Source organism: Quercus robur, chromosome 10 (genome assembly GCF_932294415.1).
Source record: "Quercus robur chromosome 10, dhQueRobu3.1, whole genome shotgun sequence".
Classification (NCBI taxonomy): domain Eukaryota; kingdom Viridiplantae; phylum Streptophyta; class Magnoliopsida; order Fagales; family Fagaceae; genus Quercus; species Quercus robur.
Window position 1 is genome coordinate 42,569,956 of NC_065543.1, and position 14,831 is coordinate 42,584,786.

The 14,831-nt window shown below is 36.8% G+C and overlaps 2 protein-coding genes across 2 annotated transcripts; one reads left to right on the forward strand and one right to left on the reverse strand.

Annotated features, from left to right (window-relative positions):
- Positions 1-4,872: 4,872 nt before the first annotated feature.
- On the reverse strand, positions 4,873-9,045 carry LOC126703199 (uncharacterized). Its single transcript, XM_050402154.1, has 2 exons — positions 8,764-9,045; positions 4,873-5,329 (listed from the first exon to the last, which is right to left on the reverse strand). The coding sequence occupies exons 1-2, from the start codon at positions 8,827-8,829 to the stop codon at positions 4,982-4,984; spliced, it is 414 nt and encodes a 137-aa protein (XP_050258111.1). The 5' UTR covers positions 8,830-9,045; the 3' UTR covers positions 4,873-4,981.
- Positions 9,046-10,511: 1,466 nt separating this feature from the next.
- Positions 10,512-12,859, forward strand: LOC126704199 ((+)-cis,cis-nepetalactol synthase NEPS3-like). Its single transcript, XM_050403222.1, has 2 exons — positions 10,512-10,640; positions 11,993-12,859. The coding sequence occupies exons 1-2, from the start codon at positions 10,512-10,514 to the stop codon at positions 12,836-12,838; spliced, it is 975 nt and encodes a 324-aa protein (XP_050259179.1). The 3' UTR covers positions 12,839-12,859.
- Positions 12,860-14,831: the final 1,972 nt, after the last annotated feature.

Genomic DNA, 14,831 nt, shown 5'->3' on the forward strand with positions numbered 1-14,831 from the left:
TAAGTGACATGACTATGGTCTTAAAAGAGTACACCGCAATGACAAAGGAGAGGATTAGTGGTAAACTCGGCAAGTCCAGCAGTTCATCTGAGCAATTCACTCAATCCAGTGTTGTAAAATGTACTCCCCCTTAGATCGAGGGTTTTACATGGAGTTGCCACTTATTTAATTTAAAAGGAAAAATAAGAAAACCTTCAATAAAAAAAATATTTTTGTTGTATTAATGTATATGACAATTTACATCAAATTTTGTAACAAAAATTTACAATGCCTTTTTATCCTAGATACAATCTAAGAAAAGTAAATTACATTGCTTTATTTCCTACTTACATTCTTAAAAAAAAAAAAAAAAAAAAAAAAGGAAGTAAAATTGTATGTACAAGAGCATAGTCTAGTACTCTTGATCTTGGTTCGGAGGCTAATTTATGAGATGGGAAGGGGTTAAGCATCCATCTCACCCGGTAAAACCGGTCTCCTAGGTTAAGGTGGCCAATGTCATGTCATGTCAAACAAATACAAAGAATATGTCATATAAACATGTAATTTTAGTGAAACTTGTTAGATAAAAATTTTAATGTAAAAAAAAAAATGAAGGTAATGACATGTTCATCCAAGAGATCAATATAAACAAAGAATTCCTAGCTTAGACATGTTCATCTAAGGATGTGAAGGAAAAAACAAAGTTGTCATGTTATTTGTCATCAACATAATTGCAAAGAGAAACAAATAAAAATAATACATTTAAGCATATTTGATCATCCAAGCAATTATGAAAAGAAGTAAAGAAAAATCCCTTAGACATGTTTATCTAGAGAAAATCAAAATACTTTCACATATTTGTTCAAGCATTTTAAAAAAGTAAAATAACTACCTAGACACGTCATCTAAGTATTCAAGAGAAATTTGTGCTTTAACCTAGAAGTATTCATCTAAGCATTCGAGAGAAAGTTGTGCTATAATCTAGAAGTGTTCATCTAAGTATTCTAGAGAAAACTATGTATTAGCCTAGAAGTGTTCATCTAAGCATTTAAGAGAAAATTATGTATTACCTAGAAATGTTCATCTAAGCATGTAAGAGAAAATCAATAAGACATATAGGCACGTTCATCCAAGGGTAGCATAAATGAAGTGAATAATGATTTGTAAGCATTTATTCTAGCATGTATAAAAATTAAAGAACACAATTAACTACTTACCAGCATAAATTAAAAGGGAGAAGTGATCACTTAAAGGGTTAGGGAGAAAACAAGGAAGTACTAAACTACAACCAAAGTAAAAACAATGGTTGCTCAACAGCTTTTCTTTTTTGCTTTCTCATTAGATCTCTAGAGGGAATTCGGGGTCCAGAAAATGGAAGAGCTTTTCTCTATTTATAGGGGAAGGGATGGCTTAGCTTTAAAGCTAAATTATTAGCTTTCTTCTAAAGCTAAGGGAGGAGATAACCTGTTTAAATGAGCTGGAACAGATTTGGTGTTGACCCCCATTCAAATTTTGAAATGATGCTGCACCTTCTTCATATTTTGGCTATAATTTTCCGCTCAAAATTCCAATTGTTTCAAGATGGGTGTTTTTTGAAAGGAAATTCAATTATCTAAAACGTTTTATGAAATAGAGAAAGCCAAATTTCAACGTTATCCATGCCAAAAATGTGTTTCAAATTGCTACTGAAAATGGTAACGTCTTTTGAGCATTTTTGAATTTTTTTCACAGGATGTATCTGTTTCTTTATCCAATTTATTTTTCAAAAATCTTTCTTCTGAAGCAAAGGGAAAGGATAATTCTATTAGATAGGCTTGAACAGATTTGATGTTGATCCCCATTTGAAATTTTGAGAGAAAATTGAAGAAAATGCTGAATTTGTGTTATCTTCTGCACCTGTTTCGTATTTTGGCCATAACTTGCTGCTCAAAATTCCAACTGATTTGGGATTGATGTTTTTTGAAAGGAAATTTAAGTCTCTACAACTTTTACAGAAATAGAGAAATCCAAATTTCAACGTTTTTCTAGCCAAAAATGCGATTCAAGTTGCTGCTGAAGATAATGACGTTTTTTGAGCATTTTTCTGTTTTTTTTTTTTAATTTTTCATGGATCATATCTCCAAAAATATTTTTAAAAGAGCAGATAAGATGCCATAAAGAAAAACATTTTTTATTATTTCTTTTTTTAAAAAATGAAATAAAATGAAATCCAATCAAAAATCACACTTAATTAATTTTAAATTAGTTCTTGTGATTAGGCTCATCGTATAGGCGAGCCATGGTCATTGAAAATTGTTTGTATGATAACTTTTGATTAGATGGTCCGATCAAAATGCATGACATACCATTATGATCATTAGAACATCGGGATTTGTTTTGTATCACAAGTCTAAAGATCTACCGGTTGGTTAAATGCAAGTTGTAAAATTGGGTGTCTACAGGCGTAGGGAGTGATCCTTGTTTACTTGGCAATGCAATTGAGCTGTTGAATGAGTATGAGGATCTAAGTAACAAGGCCTATGTCAAGATCTCAAAGGTTTTGTAGCAAAAGGATAATAGAGTGGTGTTTATGGGTATGCTGGAGCATAGGAGGAAGACTTGGATCGAGGACATTCTAAACCCAGAGGAGGATTGAAAGATTTACACGCTTATTATTTAATACTTAGATGTAGTTGTGTTTGGCTAGTTGGGAGACTAGTATTGCATTACGTCTAAGCTATTTGATTTTTACATACTATGGATTCAGCTTGTTCTATTTACTTGTTATTGTTTTGTCTGGATAATACGAAGGTTTATGTTATTTACGAACTTGGGATGTTTGTATGGTTTGTGTTATATTATGCTATGCATTTGGATTTTGGGTTTGTTGATTTTTATACGTTTATAATGGTGACTGTTGAATTAGGTGTTTATATTATACATTTATATTATGCTATTTACTTGTTTTAATTATTTTTCATTGTCTTATTATAATCTATGATTGATGTTATTAGTTGGACTATTTGATAGGTTTCTATTTCCTATATTGATGGTCTCATCACTTTATTGGATTACAAGCTGAGGTGTAGACTGTTAAGAATAACATATTTACTTCTATATCTCTCTTTACATAACCTACCTAAATAGTGTGTTTGTGTTAATGTGTAAGTCACTTATGGCGTCCAGAAATGACCGATCACATGCGTTCCAAGAGTATGACTTCGATGATGCATACTTCAACGACGTTGGTTCCAACAATTTCTGTGAAGATAATGATGATGAATGGACCAATTCAAAGTCCAAACGTGAAGAAGAAGCGGAGTTTAATTTAGTGAATCCTATAGTCGAGGAGATGTATGTGTACATGCAGCAACATTATGATAAACAACCAATGCGAACAAGTACGTTGATCGGTAGGGCGTATATGGATGAGGTCACTGAAGGTAATCCAGCTAAGTGTTACGAGATGTTTCGTATGACACCTGAGTTATTGTTACATTTAGCGGACGAGTTGGCTCAACATGGCTACTTGAGGGACAGACAGGGTGGGGTGAATGCCACTCAGGCCGTGGCCATGTTATTGTTTATACTTAGACACAACACCCACTATAGATGTGTTGCAGAGAGGTTTTAGTACTCAACAGAAACCGTGTGTCGGCATTTTCGTAAGGCATTGCGGGCTGTCCACTACTACACGAAGCATTTAATTAAACCTGATCATAATGTCATGGGCCTCCTCGAACATCTTCAAGTGAACAAGTACTGGCCATGGTTTGAGATACAAAACATTCCCTTGCTTAATTAACTTCGCATAACAGTAAAATAACATGATATTTGATATGTGATTGCTAAGATTAATGAAAACTTTCATGTGTAGAGATGTGTAGGAGCAATTGATGGAACGCACATGAGTGCTTGACCTCCTGCAAATGCGACTCAAGAACACAGGGACCGCAAGAGCCTTATAACAACTAATATGCTATGTGTGTGTAACATGGACATGCAGTTCACATTTGTCCATGCTGGGTGGGAGGGCAGTGTGAATGACTCAAGGATTTTCAAGGAAGCGATCAATGATCGGAAGCAAGGATTCCCATGGCCACTAACAGGTACTATCCATTACTGTGACTTTAACTAAAGTTATTTTATCCTCCATTGTAAGTAGTATGTTTATGAACAACTTAATTGTGTTCTGGTTGGTTGTGTGTGTGTAGGGTTGTATTTCTTGGTGGATTTGGGCCTAACAATTGGCACTAGTTTTCTCCCCCCTCACAAGTCAACTAGGTACCATGCTCAAGAATTCTGCTCAAGTAGTAGACGGATAACATCGAAGAAAGAGTTGTACAATTACAGGCACTTGTCCTTGTGGATGGTTGTTGAGCGGTATTTTGGAGTGCTGAAGGCCCGTTTCCCCATTCTGAATTTAATGCCAAACTTCAAGCTAATTAAGCAGCGTTACGTCATTGTTGTGTATTGTGCTCTACACAATTTCATACGCATGAACAATTGGAGTGATAAATTGTTCAGAACAATATGGGAGAGTGTTGGCGAAGGTAGTGCGACCAATAGCGATGACAGTGGTGATGCTGACCATTTACTTTGCTGCAATTTAGATGCTATGTCTTTACAGCGTAATTGTTTTGAAACTACTTTATGTTAAGGAAATATTTCTTCACGTAGGCAGAGGTAGAACTTAGTTAAACTTGTAACGTTACTGCACTATTTTGGAATGACATGACAACATACAGATATGTTCTTGGCATAATTATGGAACGTAATTCGAATGTATCAATTATTATAATTATGTAACGTAGCGTGGAGATGTATGCGCAAGTGTGAGATGCATAAAGTAGTTCACCATAAAAAAAAAATAAAAAAAAAACTCATAAAAAAGAAATGCTAACACACGTGATCAGTAATGTACAGAACAAACTTCAACCCGTGTGTTATATCACCCTGTAAAATATATAGGAACTCAAAACAGTAATCATTAATGTAAATAACACACGTGACCGTAAATGGGTCATGGCAGATACAGCTGCGTATGGTCATGGCCCCCAAAAATAGTAGAGAATACAAAATAAACTCCAACTACAATCCAAGACAAAAGTAAAGCTAACCTATACTTGTAGACCTTGTCTTCAACAATTCGGAGTGCGAGCTTAGTTTTTTCAGCCTTGCGCTTTGCTATCCTTTCCCGCTCCCGTGCTTCTGCTTCCCTTGCATGAGCCTCATCCCTTTCATTTCCTGTAGCCGCTGCCTCGGCCTTATATCTCGTAAACCTTTCACGGACAAGTGGTGCTGTTGCACTGTCACGTGGGCATGTGTTCTTGTCCAACCATTTGAAGAACTTACATGCCTGATCGGAAACCTACATACAACATTGAAGGCATATATATGATGGTCAACAAAGATGGTAAGAAAATGACAAGTCAAATATGTAACGACACTAAAATCATTTAATATTATCCGGCGACCACTGCTGACATCCATAGAACCTCCTACCGAAATTACGGAAAGATAGGGACGTCCTTTCCACACACTGATCCATATCGCACATATGGCAGCTAGAAGTGGACTCATAAGTAGTGGCAGAAGACATTCCACTACTGAAGAGTGTAACAAAAAAGGAAAGAATAGAAACCTAATTCATAGTATGAAGAGTGTAACAAAAAAGGAAAGAGATTGAAAGAACTCGTACAATAAGTCCAATAAGGAATACCCTAACTCATCCAAAAAGCAACCTAATATACCAAGAAAATCCAACTACTGATAAATTTAGCAAACTCATTAGTTGCTCAGGTGCTCAATAAAGTTTGATCAATAATGCCCACTTTCTCACATGATGCTAGATGTGTTATCCTATATATACACTTGTTTCCCCTAATTATTTTAGTTTCAGCAAGATAGGAACTTAAAATGTATTTAAAGAAAACTAGTTCTAAAAATACCTTGAAGGGATGCTACCCATAGCAGTCATCCAATCATAGAAAGAACTCATAAAATGAGTTTGGTAACAAGATTAGGATGTTCCCACTCCATCAAATGTTCTATTGTTCCTCTCTCACTGACACACAACTGAAAAGCCTTCTAGATTTTTTTACTCCAATGGCAATGATATCTTCATTGCCAACAATCTAACATCTGAATCAGAGTCTTCAGCACCACAAGAGATATCCCAAATAACGCAGACACAAAAGACCATATATCTATCACCACCAAACAATGAAGCAAAAGGAAATTAACTGACTTCCCAGTATTCTTACATATATAACACCAATAAATAACCATATTATTTTATTTCAGAAACTACAGGCACTGTTAAAATTTTGCTCAGTGCTGCTATCAAGTGAAGAAAACAACCTATTGTGGTACCTTAGAACTCCAGGTTTGCCAAAGAAATGGGGCTCCGGTAGACAAAGTTACCAATTCTGTTTTATTCTGGCCGGAATGGTTGACATATTTTGTACTAGTCACTAAACCGATACACTATCCCTAAAAATTCTGACTCATTCCCATCCTTTCCAAACAGTCTTGCAATTATTTTCTATTTCATTAGTGGTAATGTGGTGGGATTTTTAGGTCTCTTTGTTCATGATTATAGTGTGCTTCATTTCTTTTTTCAAATATTCATTTTGGCATGTGAAGAATGTATATTAATAGATTTTTAAAAAATTAAGGGTAAATTGCAATCTACACCCCTAAATTTGCAATTTACCCAAAAATTAAATAGCATAAGTCTATTCTTTTTGAGAATGAAGTAGCATATATATTTAATGTAATGAGAAGCTAAATAAAATATTTATTGCATTTTTATTGATATATTGACTCTTGCTCTCTCTCATACACATACAAACACAGAGTATACAAAAATAATAGTAGCCCCGGAACGATATGTTGGAATAGATTGATAAATGGAATTTTTGTTCAAAAAGTCAACCGGAACAGTAACTAGAACTGAATTGACATCACTACCAGTAACAACCCCCCCCCCCCCCCCCTCCCCCTCCTTTTCCTTCTATCCACCACCTTCTAAGAGCTCCATAATCCAAACAAACCTCAAGTCTTCCATTTTTTATTACCCTATATGATACTTGATCCTCACCTTGACTAGAAGGTTGACTAGAATACAAGAACTTAATAGAGATTCACCAAAGATTTCAATTCCAAGTCTCGAAAATGCCTAATAAATTGAAGTTTCCAGTACTGTGTTCCCCTGTCAGTTGAATTGGCCAAATAACAGGCAAATGATGCATTATTGTCCACTGCAAAAGTGAACAATTCTGTGAAAAGGCTTATGAGATATGGGTCAGCACTTTTAGCTGCATAGTATTCAACTTAAACTAAGTAAAATTCTTTCTCTGCTTTAAGATTTCTAATACCAAAGTAGTATCAAATTATAAATATTTTCAGTCCGCTAATTGAGACCCATACTAATAATCAGTTTTTAACCTTAGACTAAAAAGAACAAACAGAGTACCCAATAAAAAGAACAAAACAAAACCCATAATTCTAGAAAAGGTAATTGTCACAAACATCATATGACACATGAAAAAAAGTTTGATAAAAGTTGCAGAAATGGGTTCATAGCAAAAGGGTTTTAAGCTATCACACAGACACATTCATACATGTACAAAAAATGAATGAAAGATTGGAACTTTGGTTACCGTTGGTGAGAGATCAACAACTAGGAGCAAAAGCTGAAGGGTCTATGGGCTTGTTCAATATTCATTAAGAATGAATAGTCTTTAGTTTAATCACTTGGTTATCAGCAAGAGTTGCAGCTATACAATGCAATTGTAAGTGTATTGTGATGAGAGGAGGAATACCCTTTCCCTGTGACCCATCAATCCAAGTGAATTTAAGTTGTAAAATGAACTAAATGAAAAAAAACAGGACATGCTTCCATCACAAACAAGAGCACAAGTAGGGGCTTGTTCTGCAAGTATAATATACTTCAAACCATTGAAGCAAACCAGCAATGGGTAAGCACAATAATATCATATAAAAAAAAATAAAAATACAAAAACCAAAACAACTTCTCCTTTGTTATTTTCTTACCAACCAAACAACAGCGAAAAACAAAGGCAAACAGAGTTTAAGCTAAAACCTATAATTTGATATATATAGGCAAACAAAGTTCAAGCTAAAACCTATAATTTAGTGTCCAAAGTTCAATATATACTTCTATATTAAAGTCTGCACATAAATAGGAATTCCAGTATTCATATACACTTATAATTTGATATTACAGTTCTGCATTATATGTATATAAAGCATCAAATAGAGTGCATAAGTAAGTGAAAATTCGTCCATGAAGTTAAATCATCAAGGAATTTTCTTATGAACATCAAAATCTATAACTTCCAAAAAGTTAATAAAATAATATCAATCAATTTGGTATCATTACCACCAGAGGGATTTCCACAGATTTTTCCCTTCCAACTGTATGGGAACAGGTACAAATAAAATGATTTAACTTCAAAAAAAAAAAAAAAAAATGCCACCTTTATGATTCAAAGTGTATCACACATTGTAGGGCCATACAATCAAACGCTAAAATTGACCCATTAAAGATACAAATTCCACAAAGCACAAAGTGGGTTCATTGAAAACTAAACATGGAATGATGCCAAATGCGCATAGGGTAGAAGCTTTGATATGATTGATTTTTACCAATGAAAAGCAAAGGCAAACAGAGTTCGAGCTAAAACCTAACAGTTTTCTCAAAACCCAAATGCGAAACACAACACACAAATCAAATAAAAACAAGCTGAGAGAGTACAAAAAGGGATGAGGTCGCACCATCTTGGGTTGGAGGAGATCGTCCGTGACAAAAAGGGGAAATGGGTCACAGTTCTTTATGCTCATCGGTGCCGCTGGGTCACGACGAAGGAGATCGCGCTGCTGTACATGTCTGAGAGATGGTTGTTGTTCACTGCTGACAGTCCTAACGAGGTGAGGGAGCTTGAGAAATTTTTATGGGTTCGGGTATCTGCTTTGGGAGAGTGACAAGGCTGAAGGGGAAGGAGAAATGAGAAAAGAGAAAAAGATGGCGATGAAAACCTTCCGCGAGTAGCGAAACAACTTTGCTCTGACCAAGTGACAAGTATGGAGCCCACAAACAGTTGAAAAATATTGAGTGATAACAAGTGAATTTTTGGTGCCAAATAGATTCATGTAGAGTGACGGGGCATTTTAAATGATGAGTGATGAGTGACGAAAATTGAGTGAGGATTGATGAGTGCTGGAAAAAAAAAATCCAAACAGGGCCTTGGATTTGCTGTTTCCATAACTCAAAATTTTGTTTTCATCACTCGTAACTCAAAAATTATGGGACTCATGGCTGAGAAGTCTGTTTGGTTTTTGTTTCTATCACTCAATTCTCTAATTTTTGAGTTATGAGTTATGGAAACTGAAAACACATTTTAGATGTTTTTAGTTTTCATTACTCTGTTTTCAATAGCATTTCCATAATTAAAACTACATACTAGGTCCCACAGTTAGAGTCCAGCCACAACTTTTTTTTTTTTCACTGGGTTCGGTGAGTTTGGTTTCTTCATCTTTTTTTTTCTTTTTTTTTTTTTTTTCTTTTTTTTCACACTAGGTGGCTTCTTCTTCTTCTTCTTTTTTCTTTTCCGTTTCACACTGGGTCTTGGCCTTCTTCATTAATTTTTATTTTCTTTCACTGGGTTCGGTGAGTTTAGGTTTTTTTTTTTTTTTTTTTTTTTTTTTTTTTTTTTTTTTTCACACTAGGTGATCTTCTTCTTCTTCTTCTTCTTTTCTTTTCCCTTTCATGCTGGTTCTGGTCTGGTCTTCTTCATCTTCTTCTTTTTTTTTCTTCTTCTTCTTTCACTGGGTTTGGGTTTCTAGGTTTTTTTTTTTTTTTTTTCTTCTTCTTCTTCTTTCACTGAGTTCGCTGAGTTTGGGTACTGGGGGTTGAAGGAAAAAAATAAATAAATAAAAATAAAAGTTGCACCAAGTTACAGGTATTAGGCTCACAAACAGTTGAAAATTTTGAGTGATGACAAGTTAAGTGATAGTGCCAAACAGACTTCGTGTAGGAAGTTGGGGTATTTTAAGTGATGAATAACGAAAATTGAGTGAAGAATGATGAGTGAGGAAAAAAAAAAAATCCAAACAGGGCGTTAATTCTCCTTATGAGCTATCCAATCTAAGAAGATAAAAAATTAAAATTATAAAAAGCTACTCTTATTAACTAATCTTTCGGTGGGGATTCACAACTTATCATCTCGGCTATTTACAAGTAGGGTATGACATGGGATTTGGATTTAATTTCAAACTCTTTGCTAAAATTTTCACATGGGTTATTACAAAATAGACTATGCCACTTTTAGTTAGTTAGACATAATAACTTGATTGCTATTAAAATTGCATGGAGCAAATTAATTGTGATCTCGAAATAGAAGGATAAAAAATGGTATTTTGTTGGCCTTTATTATTACTTTATCTGAAATAAAATTTATCAATCACTAATATTAATTTGTGAAAATTAAGAAGCTATTCACTTCACTTGACTGAAACAAAACAAAATGGCACACTCGAACTCCACATCTTCAAGCAATAAGTTCCAAGGGAAGGTGGCCATAATCACCGGAGGAGCAAGTGGCATGGGTGAGGCCACGGCGCGCCAATTCGCCGCTCATGGCGCACGAGCCATTGTAATCTCAGGTGGTGCTCTTTCTATCTCAAGAGTCGTGAAAAAAAAATATATAACATAGCCTTTTACTTAATTTTATCAATTTTTAAAACGTTCATTTAACATAGCCTTTGTTTTGTGGAGGTGGTTTGAGGTGAAGTGGCAGACTAGGTGACTGGGTGATCGGATTTCTTGCAATCGCTGCCCGTGAGTGCACCGGTATGCGCACATAGCTCACGTTCTCGTTGTTGGTGTTCTCTATGGATAACCCACCCCATAGTTGCTCGAGCTTCTCCATCTCCAGGTGTTGGTCGTGGGGAAGTGAGTTTTGCATGTGCATAGGGTTGTGGGGGGATGATTCGGACTGCCTAGGTGGGAAGGAGTGAAGCGAAGATCCGGGTCCGTGGTGTGGTGGTCAAGGACTGTTGGTCTGAGGAGGGGGCCATTGGAGATGACGGGGGTGCTCTGTTTTGGCTTGGGTAAAACGGAGGGGGTTATATGCCTCGGGCTAGCCTTCGGTGGGGGTGCTCGTGGCCTCACCTCATGGATTTGGGGATAGCTGGCCATGCTAGAAGCATGCATGACAGCCAAGTAATTCCCAGGTGGCTTCAATAAATCCGTTTTTTCACCATTCGGTGCCACCTCAGATGGATTACTCTCTTGCATTGTCACCGATTCAGGGTCCTCATGAGGCAAAACGTGGAAGTCTCTTATTTGAATTGGGGAAAATAACGGTGGTCCACTTGCATGCATTATTTATTTTTTTATTTTTGTGTGCATTTGTGTGCATGTCGATATGTGTGTGTGATATGTTTTATTAGAAGTAAGAAAACTGCTAGCATAGGCATGCAATATAAAATAACATGTGGTAACGTAACTCTATTTTATTTTATTTTATTTTTTTAATTTCATTTTATTTTTATTCAAATTCTTTATTAGTGGATATTTTTTTCGACCAAAAATAGTAAATATTTTGGTACGGTGCCATTTAAAGCTTTAATTTTTTTAAAAGGAACCTATGAGAACTGTGAAAACCATTCATAGTTTTCAGAACTGTAAAGTTCGACCGCGGTTCACATGAGTTTCTACTTTTTTTTCATAGAGCGGTTCTTGAGGTTAAAAGAATTACAAAAACAATAGGTTTGTTCTTTTTCTGGTCAAACTGTACGGACCGATCCGAGTTTTAAAACCATGCTTGCAAGTAGCTTATCAACAATCCTACATAATCTTACAAATATATTTATTTTCTAGAACATATTCGTTTAATTCACCAATTACTTTGATTCGTTCGTGTACAATATTATAAATTTGTGGCCGACAAAATAATGATCTCTTCTATATATATGGACAACCTTTGTTGAGACTTGAGAGTAGCTTGTCAATACTTCACCGATCAGTCACTTGACTCAAACAAAACAAAATGGCAGACTCCACCTCTTCAAACAACAAGCTCCAAGCAAGGTGGCCATTATCACCGGAGGCGCAAGCAGCGTGGGCGAGGCCACGGCTCGCGAGTTCGTTACTCATGGCGCACGAGCCATCGTCATCGCCGACATCCAAGACGAGAAGGGCCAAAACGCCGTCGTGTCCATCGGCTCCAATGTATGCACCTACGTACACTGCGATGTCAGCGACGAGGAACAGGTCAAGAACTTAGTAGAGTCCACGGTTAAAGCATACGGATGCTTGGACATCATGTTTAGCAACGCAGGCGTGGGGAAATCGACCCACGCGTGCGATCAGACCATGCTGGACATGGACTTGTCGGCTTACGACAAGCTCATGGTGGTGAACGCGCACGGAGCGGCGGTGTGTGTGAAGCACGCAGCGAGGGCGATGGTGGAAGGGCACGTGAGGGGGAGCATCGTTTGTACGGCGAGCATAGGGGCGAGTGTTGGCACCGAGAAGTTGGTCGACTATGTGATGTCGAAGCACGCGGTGCTGGGGTTGGTGAGGTGCGCGAGCTTGAAGCTAGGCGTGTATGGGATACGCGTGAATTGTGTTTCACCAGGACCAGTTGGGACGCCAATGTTGAAGGACATTTTGGGGTATGAAAATGATGAGGAAGTGGATAAGGTGGTAGAGTCGAGTTATACTTTGAAAGGTGGGGTGGTGAGACCCAAAAATGTGGCTGACGCTGTGGTGTTTCTTGCTTCTGAGGATTCCCAGTTTGTCACTGGCCATAATTTGGTTGCGGATGGTGGGATTCCTAGAGTTTAGAATTCGGCTAAGTAATCCATTAGAACGGCCTTGTAGGTGACTAAATTTCTCGATTCGAAATAAGTCAAACAAGTAAAATAGTTTCACAAATGTGAATTTGTATTGATGATTGTGTAGTACAATTCTCTGTGATTATAAAAGAGTTATCCTCTGATTCGATCTCCTTAAACGACTTGTTGATTGGATTTGTAGTAATGTGATTTTGACTCGAACGCCCAATGTACTTCAATTTGGCTGAAAAATGGATCGAAAATCTTTGGAATAGAATTACAATGAATCTTTGGCTATGAGCTTGTTGGAAATCCTTTATTCTTCAAGTTCTTCGTGTGTTCTTCGTCTTCAAAGATTTGTGATGGTAGTTCTTCGGGGCTTTAAAGGCTTGAATCCGTTGAGCTTCATTGATTTGTGATTAATTTCTTGAGGTTTCTGGAGGCTTTTGAGCTTGATTCCAGTGAACTTTGAGATCTAAGAAGATGATTTGGATGATTCCTCTTCAAATGTTCTTTGTATTTGAAGGTTTGTGGTGGAAGTTCTTCAGGGCTTTGGAGGCTTGAATCCATAGAGCTTCACTGATTTGTGATTTGATGATGTTTTCAGACCTTTGAGCTTGATTCCCGCAAACTTTTGGATCTAGGCAGATAGTTTGGATGATTCTGCTTCGAATGTTCTCCGATTTTGGGGTTCAAGTTCTTGAAGGCTCTGAGGCTTGATTCTTGCAGAGCTTTTTCACTTCTAAATCTTGGTCCTCCTAAATGTCTTAGGAAGGTTTCTATTTATAGGAGTTTGGGGGTGGGTGAACGACACGTGGCGGAGTCTGATTGGTGACGCATGTCATAGCCTAATTGGTCTGCTTATGTCATTGCTTACACGTGATGGATTGCTTGTGTCATCGCTTACACGTGATGGATTGCTTGTGTCATCGCTTACACGTGATGGATTGCTTGTGTCATCGCTTACACTTGCGAGGCTACTTGTGTCATTGCTTACACGTGCGAGACTGCTTGTGTCATCGTTTACACGTGCGCTAATGCGTGATTGGATTTTGCATGACACTTGGTAAATTTATGTTGGCTTTTGAATAGTGATAGCAAAACCTAGTAGCAGTACGTGGTGCTTTGTAATTTGCTATATTTTATGGACTTGGAAATGTTGGTCGGGAGTTTTCCCTCTCTACAAACCCAATTGTGCATACATGGGTTCGTTTGTAATAGTTGAAGATGCAATTATCAAATGCAGTAACTTTTACTGTATGTGATCATAAAGTTAAGAATGAAGAAGCATGATCAATGAAGCACTGGTGTTGAAATGAAATAAAATAAAATAATTACTTTGGATTGCTGTAGTGATTAATTAAAAGAATTGGTTGTTTCATTAACAGTGTTTACACTCTTTCACGTCATATCAAACTCCTTGGCATTGTGTGTTATGTGAAATATTATAAGTGGCAATTTGAAACAATAATTTAGTTTCCCTACATAAATGTCCTAAAGTCTACTTCGAGGTTCAGAATGAAGATTGATGATTTCAACCAAGGATTGATGGGTTGGGTTAGGTTCTAAAATTTGTTTTTAGAGTGGGTTGGATTCGAGTCATAAAATTCATAAATCTGTTAAATTATATTTAATATTGATGGTGTCACAAAAAACATCAACTCCTGAACTCATCCATATGGCTCGTCCAATGAAAGACAAGCTAGGGCGAACCAAACAAAGGAAGTGATCGTCCCAAGCGTCCTTGCTAACCTCGTCCGTCTTTGGATGGACGAGATCCCATGGGAATCTTATCCATCCTTAATCATTTTTACAAGGACAAGCCGTCCTAGATAGTCTCATCCGTCCTTAATGAAGGATGGACGAATTCACTGGATTAAACTACTAAATGCCAAATTCTACATTAACTACTATGGAACGATCCGTCCAACTGAGGTAACTTCCATAAGCTTCCATAGTGGTTATGGAAGTTACCCCCAATTCTCCGAACTCCTCGACATTAG

Excerpts from the sequence above, each read along its gene's own strand:
- LOC126704199 (XM_050403222.1), top strand. The coding sequence starts at position 10,512 with ATGGCACACTCGAACTCCACATCTTCAAGCAATAAGTTCCAAGGGAAG. Across the intron at positions 10,641-11,992 it reads CTCATGGCGCACGAGCCATT|CTTGTCAATACTTCACCGAT; the intron begins GTAATCTCAGGT and ends ACTTGAGAGTAG.
- LOC126703199 (XM_050402154.1), bottom strand. The coding sequence starts at position 8,829 with ATGAGCATAAAGAACTGTGACCCATTTCCCCTTTTTGTCACGGACGAT. Across the intron at positions 5,330-8,763 it reads ATCTCCTCCAACCCAAGATG|GTTTCCGATCAGGCATGTAA; the intron begins GTGCGACCTCAT and ends TGTTGTATGTAG.